Below are 22,748 nucleotides of genomic sequence, written 5' to 3'. Positions count from 1 at the left end.
ACAACCTGTAAGACAATGTGAAATACTAAGACATATTTTCAAAGGGCCTATAGTGTATTCGCTGCCAGAGATGCTCAGTCTCTTCGGAATGATTCTGATCTAGTCAGAATAACTGTCATACAATTAGAATGATTCTGTAGAGTTATATCACGAAGTTTGTAGACTAAACAACTTGAAGAATTCCATTCTGATTCATCTTAGGGACCTTTTTTAGACAGGGCGTCGCTCTGTTGCCCAGGCTAAAGTGCATGAGTGTGGCTCACTGCAGCCTCCGCCTCGGCTTCAAGGGATTCTACCACTGCAGTCTCCCTAGTAGCTGGGACCACAGGCGTGTGCCACCAGGCCCAGCTAATTTTTTCATTTTTTTGTAGAGACAGGTTTTTGCTGTGTTGCCCAGGCTGGTCTTGAACTCCTGGGTTCAAGTGATCCTCCGGCCTTGGTTTCCCAAAGCATTGGAATTATAGGCGTGAGCCACCCCACCGGGTTGGGGCCAAATGATACTTTAAGTCAAGCTTGTCCAACCTGCAGCCCGCAGGCCGCATGCGGCCCAGGATGGCTTTGACTGGGGCCCAACACAAATTCGTAAACTTTCTTAAAACATTATGAGAGATTTGTGTGTGTGTGTGTGGTTTGTTTGTTTGTTTGTTTGTTTTTTGTTTCAGCTCATCAGCTATTTTTGGTATGTTTTGTGTGTGGCCCAACACAATTCTTCTTCTTCCAGTGCGGCTCAGGGAAGTCAAAAGATTGGACACCCCTGCCTATGCTTGCTTTCCTTAACAGAGGATTTGTCCAATTACCACTTTGTTTTTTCTTTGAATAGTTACTTAGAATTAATTCCCTAGGTACTTGGGAGACTGAAGAGAGGGGATTGCTTGAGTCTGGGAGTTCAACACTACAGTGAGCTGTGATGGTGACACTGCATTACAGCCTGGGGGACACAGTAGACCCTATCTCAAGAACCAAAAAAGGAGGCTGGGTGCAGCAGTGGCTCCTGCCTGTAATCTTCGCACTTTGGGAGGCTGAGGTGGGAGGATCCTTTGAGCCCAGGGTTTCAAGGCCAGCCTGGGCAACATAGTGAGACTCTGTTTCTACAATAATAGTAATAATAAGCTGAGTGTGATGTCATGCACTTGTAGTCCCAACTACTCTGTAGGCTGAGGCAGGAGGATTTCTTGAGCCTGGGAGGTCAAAGTTACAGTGAGCCATGATCATGCCACTGCACTTCAGCCTGAGTGACAGAACAAGACTGTCTCAGAAACAACAACAACAACAACAACAAAAGCCAGGCACAGTGGCTCATGTCTGTGATCCCAGCACTTTAGGAAGCCAAGGCAGGAGGATCCCTTGAAGCCAAGAGTTTGAGACCAATCTGGGCAACAGAGTGAGACCCGCATCTCTGAAAATATTAAAAAGTTAGCCAGGTGTAGTGACATGCCCCTGTAGTACTAGCTACTCGGGAAGATCGCTTGAGCCCAGGAATTGGAGGTTACAGTGAGTTGTGATCAAGCCACTACACTCCAACCTGAGTGACAGAGGGAGATCCTGTCTCTAAAAAAAAAAATTTTGTTAATAAAAAAGAACTAATTCTACCCTACTTAATGGTTAAGATGAAAGGCGGTTGGAGGCCGGGCGTGGTAGCTCACGTTTGTAATCCCAGCACTTTGGGAGGCCGAGGCAGGTGGATCACCTGAGGTCAGGAGATCAAGACCATCCTGACCAACGTAGAGAAACCCCGTCTCTACTAAAAATACAAAATTAGCTGGGTGAGGTGGCACATGCCTATAATCCCAGCTACTTAGAAGGTTGAGGCAGAGAATCGCTTGTACCCGGGAGGCGGAGGTTGCAGTGAGCCTAGATCACGCCACTGCACTCCAGCCTGGGCAACAGAGCAAGACTCTGTCTTAAAAAAAGTAAAAAAAGCCGGGCGCGGTGGCTCAAGCCTGTAATCCCAGCACTTTGGGAGGCCGAGACGGGCGGATCACGAGGTCAGCAGATCGAGACCATCCTGGCGAACACGGTGAAACCCCGTCTCTACTAAAAAATACAAAAAACTAGCCGGGCAAGATGGCGGGTGCCTGTAGTCCCAGCTACTCGGGAGGCTGAGGCAGGAGAATGGCGTAAACCCGGGAGGCGGAGCTTGCAGTGAGCTGAGATCCGGCCACTGCACTCCAGCCTGGGCGACAGAGTGAGACTCCGCCTCAAAAAAAAAAAAAAAAAAAAAAAAAAAAAAGTAAAAAAAAAGAGAAGAAAGGCGGTTGATGTCTAGAGGAGGGCGGATCTCGGTTGAAGCACTTTGGCCGCTGGTTGTGGGCTTGTTTGCTGTGCTGTCAGGACGCCTCCCTGTGGACTCACCCACACAATGATTCTTCCCAAACAGTTCTGTTCAAACAAACTCCCTGACTAAAAGCTTTCCAAGGATTCCCACCACAGTTGGAATCAAATCTGAATTTCTCAGTCAGGCCTCCGAGGTCCTGTGTGGTGCCCTTACCTACCTCCAACCTCATCCTGTCGTCCCCTCAACCCTCACTAGGCTAGAGCCTCCGGAGTTTTCTTTCCGTTCCTGGAATGTATCCAGGTCTTGATGGCTTCAGGATTTGGACATATACTTTTTCTTATTATTATATTTTTTTAGAGTTCCCTTAACCCTATTTTTCTATTCTTTTTTCCTTTTCTTTTTCTTTTCTTTTCTTTTTTTGAGACAGAGTCTCATTCTGTCACCCAGGCTGGAGTGCAGTGGCGCAATCTCAGCTCACTTCAACCCTCACCTCCCGGGTTCAAGCGATTCTTCTGCCTCAGCCTCCCAAGTAGCTGGGATTACAGGCACATGCCACCACGCCCAGCTGTTTTTCATATTTTTAGTAGAGACGGGGTTTCACCATGTTGGCCAAGCTGGTCTCAAACTACTGACCTAAGGTGATGCCCCTGCCTCAGCCTCCCGAAGTGCTGGGATTACAGGCGTGAGTCCTGGTGCCTGGCCAAGCCTATTTTTCATGTGGTGGGCTTACGTATCCTTTAGGTATTGAATGAACCATCGCTTCCTTGAGAGAGTCCCTCTCAGACCTTCTAGAGTCTAATGTACCTCGAATGAACCATGGTTTTCCCGAGAGTCCCTCTCAGGCCTCCCAGAGTCTAATGGACTCCTCCCTTGTTATTTCCTCCCACAGCCTGTCAAGCTTTCCTTTTCTATCATTTTTCACAATTTTTGAAAGTTTACACATGTGTTTGTCTCTTTTTAACCACCTCTCTTCTATTAGACTGTAAGCTCTATGAGGGTAGGGAATATGTCTGTTTAGATCTCCATGATTTTCCTAGAGCCTAGCTCAGTGCCTGGTGCTGAATAAATATTTTTCTTAATGACTATTGAGTCCACGCAATTGCCAAGCACTTGGTGACCTGCAAAAAGAAAGCGTTTTCACACGTGTTCTCAATGAAACCTAATACTCTCTCTCTGAGATACTCAGGGTGGGTGTTCGTGTGTGTGTGTGTGTGTGTGTGTGTGTGTGTGTGTTTTATAGAAAGTAAAAAAGTTGGAGATTTGACTTGGCCAAGTTCACATAGCTGGAGGCCTGGGTGGGAAGTCAGTTCTTTTCATCATTTTGACCAGTGTTCTTCCTACCAAAATGAGAAATCTGTGTGGGAAATATGGAGCACACCAGTAATGTGCCTGGGAACTAATCTCAGCCCTGATTCGCCCTGATTCTTCGAACTGCTGTATTACTCACTTTCATCTCTTCACGATTGTTGGCTAAATTTCCCGTTGTGTGATAGCGGAAAACTAGTTCCCGGTCCTTACTGATTTATACGTATAAAAGGGAACCTTAAGCCACTGGCTGAACTGAATGGAGGTAAAATGTATTTTCAATTTGGAAACCTGGTCTTTCCACTACAGAGTCAGAATGAGTATATTGCTAACCTCAGGGACCAACTGCAAGAGATGAAAGCAAAAGCCAACTTGGAGAATCGCTACATGAAAACCAATACTGAGCTGCAGATTGCCCAGACCCAGAGAAAGTGTAACAGAACAGAGGAACTCTTGCTGGAAGAGATTGAGGTAATCCCTGGGACATTAGTGAAGAACCCAGGAGATGGCATTTGAGCTGTCACTCCTGATCCTGTCTCAGCTAACGGAGGAGGGAGACGAAGATTTCCCTCCATGTCGCGGCAACAGCCCCTCCACTTGAGGTTGAAAATGAAAGCCTAAATGAGGATACACAGGTTCGCAAGCAGAGATTCCAACGGGCTGTAGCCTCCATCTCCCGCCTCATAATGACTTTGAAAATTGGCTGTACTTTCTCTCCTAGGTCACTTCTTCTTCTTTTATCAAACCAGTCGCCATTTCTCTAATTATAGGGAGAGGGCAAAACAAGATCCTTAGTTACGGCAGGATTTTGCTGCTGTTTGTTTCATCTAACCAGTACCTTTCACTCCTCCAGTAAGAAATACAACATCTAGAGAGGTGAACTTCATTCAAACCTGAATTTATGGAGATGAGAAGTCAAGGTGAAAAATATCAGGAGGAAGAAAGTGGTAGATCTTCTTTGAGGGAAATGCGAAATGGCGCGCGCGCACACACACACACACACACACACAGCACACACATACGCAAAGCCAGGCACTAGTCCCAGCTAATCGGAGGGGAGGCAGGAGGATCCGTGAGTTTGAAGCCAGCCTGGGCAACAAAGGGAGGCTCCCTTCTCTCTCTCTCTCTCACACACACACACACACACACACACACACACACACACACAAAGAGCAGCAGGCAGATGGGAAGAGGGAAGAAGGAAGAAACCTCCTTAGACCATGGAATTTGTGTGTGGGAAGACGCCTTGCTCTGAGACTAACGTGGCTTAAGGCCACCACAACAGTCTTCCTGGCACTCTGGAATTTCCCTTTTTTAGGCCCCACAGCCTTGTGCCCTTGGAGCACCGTTTCTCTCCTTCAATGGGCACCTCTTTTCAATTCACGGGATTGCGCTCCTTTCGTTAGGGACACTGACACAGTCTAGACAGTGCTGCGTCATGTGTCTCTGCAGTGTTTGTGAACAGGAATTGCACGAAACTGAATTCCCGGGATCCCAGCTGGTAAAGGAAACCTGAGCTACCGACCAAGCTGCTCCTCTAATCTTGAGAACTTCTGATTCACAGCCCTGCAGGGAAGACGTGCTGGTGTCTGATTATTGTTCTTACAGAAACTCAGGATGAAAACCGAAGAAGAGGCCCGGATTCATATGGACATTGAAATGTTCCTTAGAAAAGAGCAGCAGGTGAGTCACCAAAAGTTTTCTGTGCTTTGATTTTTTTTGTACTCTGCTTATACTGAGGAAAAAAAAATATTTTGAAGAAAAACCAGCCATCATTCTTTCAGCCTAATGAGCTTGAGCTCACATGTTATCTCAGGGTTATGCATCTGAATAGATATCTTATATAGTTACAATTTGAGAGAGTACAAGTAAAATTTTGTTTTCTGCTTTTATCATTGAGCTTAGATAAGAAAATTTTTGATTCCTATATTGCTGTATACTCATAATTTTTAAATTATGACTTAATTTATGACAAAATTTATTAAGTCAGATTATGACTTAAAAATTTATGGGCCGGGCACAGTGGGTCACACCTGTAATCCCAGCACTTTGGGAGTCTGAAGTGGGTGGATCACCTGAGGTCAGGAGTTCGGGACCAGCCTGGCCAACATGGTGAAACCCCCTCTCTATTAAAAATACAACAGTTAGCCAGGCGTGGTGGTGCACCTGTAATCCCAGCTACTCAGGAGGCTGAGGTGGGAGAATTGCTTGAACCTGGGAGGCAGAAGCTGTGGTGAGCTGAGATCGTGCCACTGTACTCCAGCTGGGCAACAGAGCAAGACCCCGCCTCAAAAAATAAAGACATAATTTCTAAATTATTTTTAAATTATGACTGTATTAAAATGTTTTCCCATTAGTATAGTGGCCAACAAATAGAAAAGAAAAATAAATAAAGGCCAGGTGCAGTGGCTCACGCCTGTAATCTCAGCACTTTGAGAGGCCGAGGCTGGCGGATCACCTGAGGTCAGGAGTTCTAGACCAGCCAGGTCAACATAGTGAAACCCCATCTCTGCTAAAAATACAAAAATTAGCCGGGCATGGTGGTGCACCCCTGTAATCTCAGCTATTTGGGAGACTGAGGCAGAAGAATCGTTTAAACCTGGGAGGCAGAGCTTGCAGTGAGCCGAGATCACACCACTCACTCCTGCCTGGGTGACAAAGCGAGACTCTGTCTTTTAAAAAAAAAAAAAAGATTTACTAATTTTTTACGTTATAAAAATAACATTCCCAGTTGAGTGAGGATTTTTAAAATGACTCATTGCTTTTCATTTTTTTATGTTATTACAGTTTCTTTATAAAATAATTGAAAATCGTTGTTTAATGTTCCATTGAATGGTTGTGCCATAGTTTGTTACAAATTTTTTTTTTTAATATTTAGGTTGTTTCCAAAGTTTTATTATTATAAATAATGCACTTATTAAAGCTTTGCCCAAAGAACTATTTTTCATCATGGCAACTATTTACTAAAAGTAAATCTCAATCATAAGATGATTATTTCAGAGACTGGTATTTTGCGACTTCTGATAAACATTGCCGACTGTCTAATCTGTGCTGCCGCTAGCAGTGTTGCAGGCAGTCATTTCAAGGTCTCTTCAACAGTAGTAGCCATTTTAAATATTTTTCAAAGTCTGCTAATTTAATGAGTTGTTTTATTTTGTTGTTGTTGTTGTTGTTGTTTTGCTTATTAATAGAAGTGAACGTAACATTTTTCCACCTTTACTCAATTTATTTCTTCTTGTGTGAAATATATATGACAGAAGTGGTTTTAAGAGCATTTTCAATACTAATAACCAAGCTGGGTCTATAATATATCTAAGGTTAGAAGTATGTCTAAGTGTAGCTGGAGTCTTTCTTTATTTTGTTTTTTGGTTTTTTTCTGAGACGCAGTCTTGCTTTACCACCCAGGCTGGAGTGCAGTGGCGTGATCTCGGCTCACTGCAACCTCCGCCACCTGGGTTCAAGCGATTCTCCTGCCTCAGCCTCCCAAATAGCTGGGACTACAGGTGCCTGCCACCATGCCCGGCTAATTTTTGTATTTTTAGTAGAGACGGGGTTTCACCATGTTGGCCAGGCTGGTCTAGAAATCCTGACCTCAGGTAATCCACCTGCCTCGGCCTCCCAAAGTGCTGGGATGACAGGCGTGTGCCACCTACCGCGCCCAGCCCCAGCTGGAGTCTTTCAAAATATCCCTGTTGGATGAACAAAGAGAAAATTTTCCAGCTTAGTTATAATACAGCTTGCTTTTGGGAAAAGCTAATGACTTTTCAGTCAACGATTCCAAATGTGTGGTTAAGGAGGAGAATTTGTAGATGCTATCTCGCAGGTCTTTACTGAAAAAAATACCTGGTAGGCTATTAGAATTAGGGTTCTGTAGCCCTGCACTTTCAGAATTATGTATCATGTTACCTGTTTCAAGTGTGAGATACCTGGCAGGTGTTGGATATTTATCAGTGAGTTGGTGGATAAATGGATCACAAAGGGATGATGCCAGAGTTTCTCAGATCTTCAGCCCAATAACACAAGCAATACATAAGTATATATTTTTTTATTTTTTATTTTTTAGGGGCAGGGTCTCTCTCTGTTTCCCAGGCTTCAGTGCAGTGGTGCCATCATAGCTCACTGCAGCCTCAAACTCCTGGGCCCAAGTGATCCTCCCACCTCAGTCTCCTGAGTAGCTGGGACTACAGCTGTGCACCACCATGTCCAGCTACAATGTAAGACAGAAATATATAAAGAAAGTGAAAGCCCTCTTAAATTACTCCCTTTTCTGAAGGGAAGTTTCTTCCACATGTATTTCTTTTCATATACTTATACCTCAAAACATACATATTTTCAGTGGTTTTCTGTTTTTTGTTTTGTTTTTTGAGACAGAATCTCGCTCTGTCGCCCAGGCTGGAGTGCAGTGGCGTGATCTTGGCTCACTGCAACCTCCTCGTCTCACAGGTTCAAGTGATTCTCCTGCCTCAGCCTCCAGAGTAGCTGGGATTACAGGCATGTGCCACCTCGCCCAGCTGTATTTTGTAAAATACAAAAATTTTTGTATTTTTAGTAGAGACGGGGTTTCACCATGTTGGCCAGGATGGTCTAGAACTCCTGACCTCAAGTGATCTGCCCATTTTGGCCTCCCAAAGTGCTGGGATTACGGGCGTAAGCCACTGTGCCCGGCCTAGTGTTTGTTTTTTACGTAAATTGGATCATACTATATATAGTGTTCCTGAACCTGTTTTTTCCTTTTTACATTTACTTTGTTTTTAATGTTTTCTGTAGCAATACAACTGATAGATAATATCTCATAGTCAGAATATACTGAAATTTAATGAACCATTCTGTCAGTACATTTAGGTTGTTTCAGGTTTTGCTGTGATAACATTACGAAACCTTCTTGGTTCTGTCTCTAAGTGTATGGTATTTGGAAAGGCTATTTATTTTGTGTATTGCTGTGGATTCCTTAGACCCTCTAGTGGTTTTTCAGTTGATTCATTTGGATTTCCTAGGTGGAAAATCTTATTGCATGCAAACAATAACACTTCTGTATTTTCCTTTTTATTATTTGTATGTCTATTTTCATTTCATGGCTTATTGTATAGCTGGAAAGCCAGTGTACTTGTTAACTGTAGCAGTGATAATGGGGCACCCTTTCTCTATTGTCGGTTGTTAACACAACACCATTGTTCTGGTGTTTTAGTCAGGATTAGACGTGAGTTTGTCATAGTCAAGTTTCTGATATGCAAGTTAGAGCATTCACAGGGAAAGAACCGGACCCTGAAACTTGGAATGGGAACACCTGCTCGGATTCAGATGAAACCGACAGATCACTTTAAAGCTCCCTTGGCAGTGGAAGTAGTCCGCCCTCCTGGGTCTCAGGACACTTCCTTGGCCTGAAAGTCCTGTGATAACTTCGTCTGGGAGGACGCCTTGGAAAGGGATGCTCTTTCCTCAGACCCGGCACAGTCATCCCTGTTGTCACTGGATCCGTAACTAGGGTCAAATCTTAGCATGTTACAGGGGGACATATAACTCAGACAACTCACTCCAAAGGAAATCACTTACACACCAAAAGAATGGTAAGATTTTGCTAATAAATATTGGAAGAAACCTGGGAAACATGTCAAATTGATTCTAAGAGTGTTCGATCCAACAGGGTAGGCTAGAACATTCCATTTGGTTGGCCGGGCGCGGTGGCTCAAGCCTGTAATCCCAGCACTTTGGGAGGCCGAGGTGGGTGGATCACGAGGTCAGGAGATCGAGACCATCCTGGCGAACACGGTGAAACCCCATCTCTACTAAAAATTCAAAAAAGTTAGCCGGGCGAGGTGGCGGGCGCCTGTAGTCCCAGCTACTCGGGAGGCTGAGACAGGAGAATGGCGTAAACCCGGGAGGCGGAGCTTGCACTGAGCCGAGATCGCGCCACTGCACTCCAGCCTGGGTGACAGAGCGAGACTCTGCCTCAAAAAAACAAAACAAAGCAACAACAACAACAACAAAACATTCCATTTGGTTAATTAACCATTGATACAGACGCACTTACCTGAGAGTCTAGATGTCGTGGGTTAGCTTGCGCAGCTAGAGGTGATTCAACAGTTGCCTACATTTGATGAGGTGGAGATGCCAGAGCTTCCTGGCTATGATTTGGGGGAGACAATCCAGAGATGTAGGGAGACAAGAATGTCACAGTGGATTTATCATGTGTGACTTGCACATCTACCACCAAACACCCATCCATAACCATGAGAAGGCCCAGAAGACACTTCTTTACTAAGACATTGAAAAACAGAATAGTGAGGGGAGCATCTGCATCCCTACAAGCTCTGTGCTTGCTTTCCTGTGTAGGCAGGTGTGACCCTAAGGGTGTTGTCACTGAGATGAGCTTCCTGATATCAGTGGGGTGATGGGGTCCCGAAATGCCTTAGGATAACTGGGAGCACTTAATTGTCAAAGATAAGGTGGGAACATTTACCACGAAGGGCGGCAGAGACGTAACAGTAATCAGAATGCCTTTGGCCACAGGGATTCTTGGCAATGGCTAATCAATCATGGTATCTCGAGGAACAAAATTGATGGGCTGCCTACTAAAGTATAACAGAAAAAGAGTCCGGGGCTGGTAGCCAGAACCCTGATTTGAATCACCACAGTAGAGAGTCACGGCCGCTCCCCTAGCTCCTAGGACTGAGTCAATTCACAGCCCCAGGGCCCCTTTATGAACTGGGGTGTAGGTGTGGGGGCATGTCCCCCCGAGGATGAACTCTGCAGCCCTGCTGCAAGTCCCTACTGTACGTCTCCCTGTAGCTCCTACTCAGAAGACCTGTGTAATTTACAGAGTGACTGTGCACTGGGATGACTGAAGCATTGGCTCTGAACTGATGGTCATCCACAGGGACCCAAAGTGACACGGCGGCCACTAGTCAACATGGGCAGTTATGGTGGCTAGGTGACAGATGGAGCCTGAACGAGCCTGACTGTGAGTCCACCTGTTCCGTGGACCCTCTCTGTCTTTGTTTCCTCCATTACTGAAGCTGTTATTGGACTAGATATACTTAGGGACATTATGATAGTAAGGACCAAGACGAGCTTCTTGAACTTCCCCTCCCTACTAAAATAGAAACCAGAAGCAGTGCTGCACTCCTGGTGGAACTACAGAGATTAGCGCCACCATCAAAGACCTGAAGGAAGCAGCAGTGGTGATTCCACGTCCCTATTTAACTCAGCCGTCTGGCCTGCGCAGAAGAGGCGTGGATCTCGGAGAGTTATTACGGACTATTGTAAATAGTGACTCCAGTTGCGGCTACTATTTTAAATGTACTATCTTCCTTGGAGCAAGTCTTCAATGGCCCCTGTTTCTTGGTATACAGCTGTTAACCTGACCAAAGCTCTGTCTTCAAACCAATTTGAAAGACCACCAGAAGCAGTCTGCTTTTACCTGGCAGGGCCAACAGTACCCCTTCGTAGTCTCCCACCAGGGCTCTCAGCACTGTTCTCTCCCATAATCTGGTCTGCAGAGATATAGCACCCCCTGGACTTTTCACAAAACGTCATAGTCGCTCACTGCATTCATGATGTTATGCTGATTGTATCTGATGAAGAGGAACTAGCAAGGACTTTAGATACCTTAGTAAGAAATATGTGAACTAGAAGGTGAGCGCTTAACTCCATTTCTGATACCAATTCTTTATCATTAGTAATCCATTTAGGAGACAGAAATCATACCAATAATTTAACAGATAAAATCCAACAAAAAGAATCACAAGCTATTCATAAGGGATTGGCTACTCAGAAGGGATAAAAGAGAACTCTAAAGAACATCCTAAGGCCAGGCGTGGTGGCTCACGCCTGTAATCCCAGCACTGTGGGAGGCCAAGGCGGGAGGATTGCTTGAACCCAGGAGTTGGAGACCAATCTGGGAAATATAGTGAGACCTCATCTCTACAAAAAAAAAAAAAAGAAGAAGAAGAAGAGGGGGAGAGGGAGGGAGGAAAGGAAGGAAGGAAAGAAAGGAGGGAGGGACGAAGGAAGGAAGGAAGGAAGGAAGAAGGAAGGAAGGAAAGGAGGGAGGGAGGAAGGAAGGAAGGAAGGAAGGAAGGAAAGGAGGGAGGGACGAAGGAAGGAAGAAGGAAGGAAGGAAAGGAGGGAGGGACGAAGGAAGGAAGAAGGAAGGGAGGGAGGGAGGGAGGGAGGGAGGGAGGGAGGCTGGCCCAGGACAATATCCAAAAAAGAAATAAACTGGAAAGGTGGGGGCGGGAGGGGGAAGGATCCTTCCAGAGGGTGAGATTCAGGCCTCATTGGAGAGGGTATGGCCGTGGCCCACTGGATGGCAGCGGTGTTTGCTGGGTTGCCTTGGGCCAGAGCTGGCTCACAGCCAGCTGGCAGGATAAGGCTGGCAAGCAGGAAACTGTGGACTTTGCTGTTTGTTTGTTTGTTTGTTTGTTTACTAATCTGGATGCGTACTCAGGGGGAAAAGAAAAGAACAAAACTTTTTTTGTCCATTGAGATATTTTTTCTCCTTTAATATGTTAATAGAGTAGGATACATTGAGAGAGTTGCTGATTTGAGTCATCCTTAAATTCCTGGGATAAACCCCACTAGGTCACAATGCGTTTGGCCAGCAGGAATCCTCCTGCGTGGTCTCCGTACAACGTGTGGGTGGACAAGTGCCACCGGGTGTCCCCTCACATGCCGCTGGCGACAGGAAACGGGGCAGCGCCCTCCTGTCGCGCCTCCAGCGCCCTCTACTGACGCAGCGTAGCATTTTTCAGCTGGCAAGAAAAACGTTCCTAGCAAGCATCCACCTTCACCAAGAAAGGTGAATTTGGAGCTGACAGGCAATAAATTGTAATTGGCACAAATGAGTTTTTCTTTAAATTATCAAGTGTGAGGTTTACTCTGTAGGTTTCTGGTAGACAAGCTTTATCAACTTCAGGAAGTATCTTTTTGTTCTTGTTAAAAGTTTGTTTTTCTCAACAAAATGAGTACTTGATTTTGAGATGGATTTTTTTTTCATTAATTGAGATGATATCGTTTTAATATGTTAATAAAGTGAAATACATTAATAGATTTGCTGATGTTGGGTCATCTTCAAATTCTTGGGGTAAACCTTACCCGATCATAGTGTGTTGTTCCTTTTTTTTTTTTCTTGAAACGGAGTTTTGCTCTTGTCACCCAGGCTGGAGTGCAGTGGTGCAATCTCGGCTTGGTGCAACTTCCGCCTCCCGAGTTCAAGCGATTCTCCTGCCTCAGCCTCCCGAGTAGCTGGGATTACAGGCATGCGCCACCATGCCCAGGTAATTTTGCATTTTTTTAGTGGAGACAGGGTTTTCTCCATGTTGGCCAGGCTGGTCTCGAACTCCTGACTTCAGCTCATCCACCTGCCTTGGCGTCCCAAAGTGCTGGGATTACAGGCCTGAGCCACCGTGCCCAGCCTGTTATTCCTTTAATAGACTGCTAAAAAACTGATTTATAGACTTAAAAAATTTTTTTGTATTTTGAACTTTTTTTTTTAATTTTTGTGGGTACATAGTAGGTGTATACACTTATGGAGTGCATGACGTACTTTGATGCAGGTGTGCGATGCGTCGGAGTCACATCAGGGGAAATGGGGTATCCATCACCGTCAGCCTTTATCCTTTGTGTTACAAATGATCTAGTTATACTCGTTTGGTTCTTTTTAAATTTACAATTAAAGTATTGACTATGGTGACCCTGTTTTGCTACCAAATACTGGGTCTTATTCATTCTTTCTACTTTTTTGTACACATTAATCATCTCCACGTCCTCCCCATCCCCCACTACCTTCCCAGCCTCTGGTAACCACCCTTCCACTCTCGATCTCCATGAGTTCAATTGTTTTAATTTTTAGCTCTCACAAAGAAGAACACGTGAAGTTTGTCTTTCTGTGCCTGGCTTATTTCACTTAATGTAATGACCTCAGTTCCATCTATATTGTTGCAAATGACACAATCTCATTCTGGGCTGAATATACGCCGTTGCTTATATGTCCCACCTTTTTAAGTTATTTATTTATTTATTTATTTATTCCTTTTTGAGAGGGAGCCTTGTTCTGTTGCCCATGATCTCGGCTCACTGCAACCTCTGCCTCCCAGGTTCAAGCAATTCTCCTGTCTCAGCCTCCTGAGTAGCTGGGATTACAGGCACCCACCACTACGCCTGGCTAATTTTTGTATTTTGGTAGAGATGGGGTTTCTCCATGTTGGTCAGGCTGGTCTTGAACTTCTGACCCCAAGTGATCCACCCGCCTTGGCCTCCCAAAGTGCTGGGATTACAGGCGTGAGCCACCGCACCCGGCCCCACCTTTTCTTTATCCATGCATCTGTTGGTAGACACTCACATTGCTTCCAAATCTTGGCTATTGTGAACAGTGCTGCAATAAACATAGGAGTGCAGACATCTCTTCAACATCTAATTTCCTTTCTTTTGGGTATACACCTAGCAGTGGAATTGCTGGATCATATGGTAGCTCTATTTTTAGTTTTTTGAAGATCCTCCAAACTGTTCTCCATAGTGGTTGTGCTAATTTACATTTCCACCAACCCACACCGCACAAGGATTCCTTTTTCTCCACATCCTTCCCAGCATTTGTTACTGTCTGTCTTCTAGATATACACCATTTTAACTGGGGTGAGATGATGTCTCATAGTTTTGATTTGCATTTCTCTGATGATTAGTGATGTTGAGCACCTTTTTATGTGTCTGTTTGATGTTTGTATGTCTTCTTTTGAGAAATATCTATTCAGATCTTTGGCCCTTTTAAAATACATGTATATATATAGAGAGAGAGAGAGAGAGAGAGACGAGGTCTCACTATGTTGCCCAGGCTGGCCTTGAACTCCTGAGCTCAAGCAATCCATCCTCTAGCCTAGGCCTCCCAAAGTGCTGGGATTATAGGTGTGAGTGATTACACTCGGTCCTTTTGGCCCATTTTTCACATTATTAGATTTTTTCCTATAGACTTGTTTGAGCTCCTTATATATTCTGTTTATTAAACCCTTGTCATATAGGTAGTTTGCAATTATTTTCTCCAGTTCTGTGGGTTGTCTTTTCACTTTGTTGACTGTCTTGTTTGCTATGCAGAAGCTTTTTATTTTCTTTCTTTTTTTGACAGAGTCTTGCTCTGTCGCCCAAGCTGGAGTGTAGCGGCACAATCTCGGCTGACTGCAACCTCCACCTCCTGGGTTCAAGCAATTCTCGTGCCACAGCCTGCCGAGTAGCTGGGACTACAGGAGTGCACTGCCATGCCCAGCTAATTTTTGTATTTTTAGTAGAGGTGGAGTTTCACCATGTTGGCCGGGCTGGCCTTGAAGTCCTGGCCTCAAGTGATCCACCCGCCTCAGCCTCACATAGTGCTGGGATTACGGGCGTGAGCCACTGCACCTGGCCTGTGCAGAAGCTTTTTAACTTGATATGATCCATTTGTTCATTTTTGCTTTGGTTGCCTGTGCTTGTGGGGTATTACTCAAGAAATCTTCGCCCAGTCCAATGTCCTGAAGAGTTTCCCCAGCGTTTTCTTTTAGTAGTTTCATAGTTTGAGGTCTTAAATTTAAATCTTTAATCAATTTTGATTTAATTTTTGTAAAGGGTGAGAGATAACTGTCTAGTTTCATTCTTCTGCATATGGATATCCAGTTTTCCCAGCACCATTCATTCAAAGGACTATCCTTTCCCCAGTGTTTGTTCTTGGTACCTTTGTCAAAAGTGAATTCACTATAGATTTATTGATTTGCTTCCAGGTTCTCTATTCTGTTCCATTGGTCTATGTGTCTGTTTTTATTCCAGTGCCATGCTGTTTTGGTTACTAAAGCTCTATAGTATAATTTGAAATCAGGTAATGTGATTCTTCCAGTTTATTTTTACTCAGGATAGCTTTGGCTATTCTGGGTCTCTTGTGGTTCCATATCAATTTTAGGATTGTTTTTCTATTGCTGTGGAGAATGTCATTGGTATTTTGATAAGGAGTGCATTGAATCTGTGGATTGTTTTGGGTAGTAATGTACATTTTAACAATATTGATTCTTCCAATCCATGAACATAGAATATCTTTCCATTTCTTTCATCATTTTTTCTTTTGTCCTCCCTGTGTATTTTCAAATAGCCTATCTTCAAGCTCACAAATTCTTTCTTCTGCTTGATCACTTCTGCTCTTGAGACTCTGATGCCTTCTTAAGTATGTCAGTTGCATTTTTCAACTCAATAATTTGTTTCTTTTTAATTATTTCAATCTCTGTTAAATTTATCTGATAGATTTCTGAATTCTTTCTCTGTGTTATCTTGATTTTCTTTGAGTTTCCTCAAAATGGCTATTTTGAATTCTCTGTCTGAAATGTCACATATCTTTGTTTCTCCAGGATTAGTCCCTGGTGCCTTATTTCATTTGTTGGGTGAGGTCATGTTTTCCTGGATGGTCTTGATGCTTCTGGATGTTCATTGGTGTCTGGGCATTGAAGAGTTACGTATTTATTGTAGTCCTTGCAGTCTGGGTTTATTTGTACTCATCCTTGTGAAGGCTTTCTAGGTATATGAAGGGACTTCAAGGTTGTGATCTAAGCCGTACCTCACTAGGGAACACTCTAAGCCCATAATTCTGTGGTTCATGCAGACTTGTAGAGGTATCACCTTGGTGGTCTTAGATAAGATCCAGAAGAATTTTCTGGATTGCCAGGGAGAGACTCTTGTTCTTTTTCCTTACTTTCTCCCAGAGTCTCTCACTCTTTGCTGAGCTGCCTGGAGCTGAGAATGGGGTGACACAAGCCCCCTGGTGACCACCACTGGGACTGTGCTGGGTCAGACCTGAAGCCAGCACAGTACCTGGTCTCACCTAAGGCTTGCTGTAACCACTACCTGGCTACCGCCTATGTTTGCTCAAGGCCCTAGGACTCTACAATCAGCGGGTGGCAAAGTCTGTCAAGCTTGTGTCCTTCCCTTCAGAGTGGTGAGTCCCCCCAGGCCCTGGGCAGGTCCAGAGATGCCGTCTGGGAGCCAAGGGCTGCAGTCAAAAACCTTAGAAGTCTACCTTGTGCTCTAAGCTCCTGCAGCTAAGCAGGCCTTCAAGCCGTAAGACAAAGTCCTTCCTACTCTTCCATCTGCTTTCCACATGCAGAGGAGCCTCTGCTCATGGCCATGACTACCACAGGCCCATGGAGAGTGCCGCCAGGCTACTACTGATGTTCGCCTAAAGGCCCAAGGACTCTTCAGCTTGTGGTGAATGCTGCCAGGCCTGGGACTTACTCTTCAAGGGAGTGGGCTACCCTCTTACCCTGAGCAGGACCAGAAATGACATCCAAGAGTCAAAGCCTTGGGCCGGGGGCGGTGGCTCACGCCTATAATCCCAGCACTTTGGGAGGCTGAGGGGGGTGGATCACCTGAGGTCACAAGTTTGAGACCAACCTGGCTAACATGGTGAAACCCTGTCTCTACTACAAATACAAACATTAGCCAGGCGTGGTGGCAGGTGCCTGTAATGCCAGCTACTTGGAGGCTGAGGCAGGAGAATCGCTTGAACCCCAGAGGTGGAGATGGCAGTGAGCCAAGATCACACCACTGCACTCCAACCTGGGTAACAGAGTGAGACTCCATTTCAAAAAAAAGGCGTCAAGGCCTGAACTGGGGACTCCAAGAGCCTCTTGGTGCTCTACCCCACGGTAGTTGAGGTGGCACCTAAGGTGTAAGACTGAGTCCTCTTTGACTTTTTCCTCTGCTTTTCTCAAGCAGGAGTCTCTCACCATAGCCACTACCATGTCTTCGAAGCCAGCACATCTCAGAGTCCCGCCCAAGGCCCATGGTGAGCCCCTGCGAGTCACTGCTGGTTATTCAGGGCCCAGGGGCTCTTTCGTCAGTAGATGATGAATCCTGCCAGGACTGGGTCCTCCCTACGAGGCAGCGCGTCCCCTTCTGGCCCCAGGTGTGTCTAGAAATGCCACCCAGGAGCTAGGCCTGGAGTAGGGGCCTCATGACTCTGCCCATTGCCCTATTCTCCTGTGGCTGAGCTGGTATCCAAGATGCAAGACAGAGTCCTCTGTACTCTTCCCTCTCCTCAAACAGAAGAAGGGGAAGTCTCTTTCAGAGGCGAGCTGCACTGCCTGCGGTTGGGGCATGGGTGATACAAGCACTCCCTTAACCACCCCGGCTGGTGTCTCACTAGGTCCCAAGTTCCCCAAGGCCACAGGCACCAGGACCAGGACTTGCCTAAGGGTTGTAGTCCTCCTGGCCTAGACCCCCTTTTCAAGTATATTTAGGATCCCAGAGCAGTGTAGCCCGTGATGGTGAGGCTTGCTGGGACTCGGGTCCCACCGCTGGGCTGGGCAGTTCTCTGGCTGGGGCTGGTCTCAATGCTCCCTCCATGGGTGGGCATCACCCGAGTTCAACCCGGTTTTGCTTTCCACCGTGACGGCAGCACCAGGTTCAATGCACAGTCACAGGTGCCGTGCCCTCCCTCCCACAGCTGCTCAGATTCCCACCCTGTGCCATGTGGCGGGCTGCCAGGGGATGGAGGAGGGGTGTCGTCAGCAATTCAAAACCGTCTTTCCTACCCTCTTCAGTGCCTTTTCAGCAATACGAAGTTAAACCAGGTACTGAGATTGCTTACCTGATTTTTGGTTCTTATGAAGGTGTGTTTTTGTATAGACAGTTGTCAAACTTAGCGTTCCTGGGTGGCAGGGGTAACTGTCAGTGGAGGCTTCTATTTGGCCATCTCGCTCTGTACTGCCGCTGCTTCCTTTTTATTAATTTTCATTTTTTCCTCTTTATATCTCATCTCTCCCTTATTTTGTGTTGTCTTGTGGCATTCTTGGGTAAACATAAGATCAATACCATGGATTTTTAAATTTTTTAAATTTTTCTTTGAGACAGGGGAGCTCACTGTGTTGCTCAGGCTGGTCTTGAACTCCTGGGCTCAAGCAATCCTCCCACCTCAGCCTCCAAGTAGCTGGGATTATAAGCACATGCCACCACAGCCAGCCTCGACTTCCACTTTGTATTTATATATTCCACAAGTGAGATTAACCTATAGGTTTATTTTTTGGTGCTGCTTTGTGCTATTGCTGTCAGAGTTCTGCTAGCTTGGCAGCATGAATGGGAAGCTTTCCATCTTTTTATCCTCTGAAACCTAAAAATACAAATAAACCAGATTATTATGATGATTTTATTTTTTTAGCTAATGCCTTCTTCAGTGAAAACATTATCTGTTCCTTGAAGCTTGATAAAATTCAATCATAAAGAATTTTGTCTGGTTATATTCAAGTGGAGCTATTCAACTGTAAAAAAAAGATTATTGATCTTTTATCTCTTTTTGAGTCTTTTTTGATGTCTTCCTAGAAAATAATCCATTTCATCTAAACACTGATTTCAAATTTATTAGCATAAAGCTATGCTCTATAGTTGTTTTTTTTTACAATTTTAAAGTCCTTTATTTCTGTAGTAATGAAACCTTTTTCATTAATTTTTTTTTAAAAAGATGTGTCTTCTTTCCTTTTTTCTTACTGAAATTTGTTAAAGGTTTGACCATTTTATTGATCTTTATTAAAAAACCATCTGATACGGTTTGGTTCTGTGTCCCCACCCAAATCTCACCTTGAATTGTAATAGTCCCCACATGTCAGGGGCATGTAGTTCTCTAGGTAGTTCACAGCTGGATTTCTTTCCTTTTTTTTTTTTTGAGACGGAGTCTGGCTCTGTCGCCCAGGCTGGAGTGCAGTGGCCGGATCTCAGCTCACTGCAAGCTCCGCCTCCTGGGTTCACGCCATTCTCCTGCCTCAGCCTCCCGAGTAGCTGGGACTACAGGCGCCGGCCACCTCTCCCGGCTAGTTTTTTTTTTTTGTATTTTTTTAGTAGAGACGGGGTTTCACCGTGTTAGCTAGGATGGTCTCGATCTCCTGACCTCGTGATCCACCCATCTCGGCCTCCCAAAGTGCTGGGATTACAGGCTTGAGCCACTGCGCCCGGCCGGATTTTTTTTTTTAAGGGGAAAAGTGTTTTTCTTTTCGAGGGTAGTACAATGGGCTCAATTTTTATGTCCCCCAAATCCATATGTTGAAATCCAAATTCCCAAGGTGATATAGGGTGAAACTCTAATGAATAAGATTAGTGCCCTTAGAAAGAGACCCCAGAGAAATCCCTTGCCCATTCCGCCAAGTGAAGTCACAGCAAAAAGATGGCAGTCTGGGAAGCAGGCCCTCACCAGGCACGGGATTTGCCAGTGCCTTCATTTTGGACTTCCCAGCCTCCAGAACCGTGACAAATCAATTTGTTTATGAGCCGCCCAGTCTCCAGCATTCTGTTATAGCAGCTGGAATGGACTAAGACAAAAGGATTTACCCCAGCTTACTTTTATTGTGATTTTTGATTTGTTTGTAATTAATTTTTCTACTTTGTTTCCTTCTTTTCTTGGATTGACAGAATTTTTCTTGTTCAATATTTTGCTAAACTCTAGTTATTTGCATGCCATTCTCATAGTTTTGTAATATCTGCATACCACCTGTTACTTATTAATTTTTTTTTTTTTTTGAAATGGAGTTTTGCTCTTGTTGCCCAGGCTGGAGTGCCATGGCCTGATCTTGGCTCACTGCAACCTCCACCTCCCAGGTTCAAGCATTTCTCCTGCCTCAGCCTCCTGAGTAGCTGGGATTACAGGTGCTTGCTACCACGCCTGGCTAATTTTTTGTATTTTTAGTAGAGACGGGGTTTCTCCATGTTGGTCAGGCTGGGTCAAACTCCCAACCTCAGGTGATCCACCCGCCTTGGCCTCCCAAAGTGCTGGCATTACAGGTTGAGCCACCGCACCCAGCGATTTTTTTTTTACTTTTTCATTTTTTTTTTTTTTTTACAATGCATCCCAGTGGCAGTAATTAATATCTTCTCCCTCTCTCTTTTTTTTTTTTTTTTTTTTGAGACAGGGTCTTGTTCTGTCACCCAGGCTGGAGTGCAATGGTGTGATCTCGGTTCACTGCAACCTCTGCATCCTGGGCTCAAGTGATCCTCTTGCCTCAGCCTCCCAAGTAGCTGGAACTACACGTGCATGCTACTGTGCCAGGCTAATTTTCCTATTTTTTATAGCGATAGGGTTTTGCCATGTTGCCAAGGCTGATCTCAGACTCCCGGATTCAAGTAAGCCACCTGCTCGGCCCCCAAAATGCTGGCTGGGATTATAGCGTGAGCCACAGCACCTGGCCAATATTTTCTACCTAATTACTCACCTAAACAGATGAATCAATTCATTTAAAATTAAGATTTTTATATCATTACTATAAAAGGAAAAACCAGTATCACCTTCCATAAATATAAGTCAGTATAAATAGGCTGGGCATGGTGCCTCACCCCTGTAATCCCAGCAATTTGGGAGGCTGAAGTGGGTGAATCGCTTGGGAGTTTGAGATCAGTCCGGGCAACATAATGAGACCATCACTACCAAAACATACAAAAAAGTAGCCTGACATGGGGTTGCACACCTGTAGTCCCAGCTGCTCAGGAGGCTGTGATGGGAGGATGACTTGAGCCCTGGAGGTGGAGGCTGTAGTGAACTAAGATTGTGCCATCGTACTCCAGCCTGGGTGACAGATCCAGACCTTATCTCAAAGTAAATAAAGAAATAAAATAACTTAAATAGAATGACAAAAAACACCAAATGATGTTATTACCCTGTAGCCAGACCTTTTTGCCTGTCTGGAGCCTGTTCCCTCTTTATTTATTTATTTAAGTGTTAACAAGAGTAAGAAAGAGAAGGAGATGTGATAGCATCAAACTGACATGTTGCTCTAACATAATCAGAATTTTTTTTTTAAGAGACTGGGTCTCCTTCCATTGCCCAGGCTGGAGTGCAGTGGCGTAACCATACTCACTGCACCCTCAAATCCTGGGCTGAAGTAATCACCCTGCCTCGGCCCTGAGTAGCTGGGACCACAGCAGCCACCACATCTGGCTTTTTAAAAAACATTTTGTAGAGATGGGGTCTCACTATGTTGCTCAGGGGGGCCTCAAACTCCTGGCCTCAAGCAGTCCTCCCACCTCTGCCTTCCAAACCGCTGGGATTACAGGCACAGGCCACCCCACTCAGTGTAATCACAACGACTGACTATAGCCATGTTTTAAAAACATTCTATGCTACGTGCCATCTAAGGAACCTGTCCACGTCTCACTCTTGAGGTGCATCGTCCGGGAGTCTGAAGGTTACACAGTTCTGTTCTTTAGGGGTAACCTTTAAATTTTCTGTTTCTAGCAAGTACACAAACATGTCACGCTTCACGAATGTGTGTGTCACTCCTGCGTGGGGGCCATGCGAATCGCCTCTGTGTTGTTCCAATTCTGGTATATATGTTACTGAAGTGAGCACAACTCTTACAATGCTCACATGTATTTTTATACTTTTAAAATTTCTCTGTCTAGAGTTAGTCAATGTTTATACCTTCTTTTGCCTTTATTAAGGCAAAGACTTCACTTACCTCTTCTCTCCCTCTTCATCCCATGTTGAAATCATTCATTTTATATGTAAATATATAAAGTGATCATATATATGCAGATATATATATATATATATGTGCACTGTGGGTGTACTTTACAAGGATTATCTTATTTCGGCATCACAACAACCCTCTGAGGTTCGTACTATTACTGTAATAGTAATACTGTACTATTGGCCAGGTATAGTATTTTATATATGAGGGAACCAGAGGCTTAGAGAATTTAAGTAAACATTCTTTCAGTGCCACAGCTGTGCTCTTTCAACTGTGCTATCCTGCCTACTTTGGGATTTTAATTCTGAATTATGATTTATGATTAAAAAGTATCACATAGCTTAAATACATGTTTTACTGGTTCCCTTCCATTTCTTAATATATCTCCTTCATTTTATTTTGCTACAGTAGTACATCCTTGAATAACTCTCTCAGAAAGATTTGAGTATAGTCTTTCTTTCCCTTACATTTGAATGCTGGGTTGGCTATGTGTAGAATCTTTGATTCACATTCATTTTCTTTTCTTTTTTTTTTTTTTTTGATGGAGTCTTGCTCTGTCACCCAGGCTGGAGTGCTGTGGTGCAATCTCGGCTCACTGCAAGCTCTGCCTCCTAGGTTCAAGCGATTCTCCTGCCTCAGCCTCCCGAGTAGCTGGGACTACAGGCACACGCCACCACGTCCGGCTTTTTTTTTTTTTTTTTTTTTTTTTTTTTTTTTTT

The 22,748-nt window shown here is 44.7% G+C and overlaps 1 protein-coding gene and 1 non-coding gene across 2 annotated transcripts in view; one reads left to right on the top strand and one right to left on the bottom strand.

Annotated features, from left to right (window-relative positions):
* IQCG (IQ motif containing G) overlaps positions 1-22,748 on the top strand; it is a 70,113-nt gene that overhangs the window by 41,123 nt on the left and 6,242 nt on the right. Inside the window, exons 8-9 of the mRNA XM_023214883.2 lie at positions 3,890-4,051; positions 5,189-5,263. Of these exons, the coding sequence (XP_023070651.1) occupies positions 3,890-4,051; positions 5,189-5,263 (237 nt within the window). The remainder of the gene's footprint in view (positions 1-3,889; positions 4,052-5,188; positions 5,264-22,748) is intronic.
* Positions 21,802-21,908, bottom strand: LOC111544384. Its single transcript, XR_002732139.1, has one exon. It is a non-coding gene; the product is annotated as a U6 spliceosomal RNA (small nuclear RNA).

The sequence above is a fragment of the Piliocolobus tephrosceles genome, chromosome 2 (genome assembly GCF_002776525.5).
Source record: "Piliocolobus tephrosceles isolate RC106 chromosome 2, ASM277652v3, whole genome shotgun sequence".
NCBI classification, from domain to species: domain Eukaryota; kingdom Metazoa; phylum Chordata; class Mammalia; order Primates; family Cercopithecidae; genus Piliocolobus; species Piliocolobus tephrosceles.
This window is presented reverse-complemented; position numbering and strand designations above follow the sequence as displayed.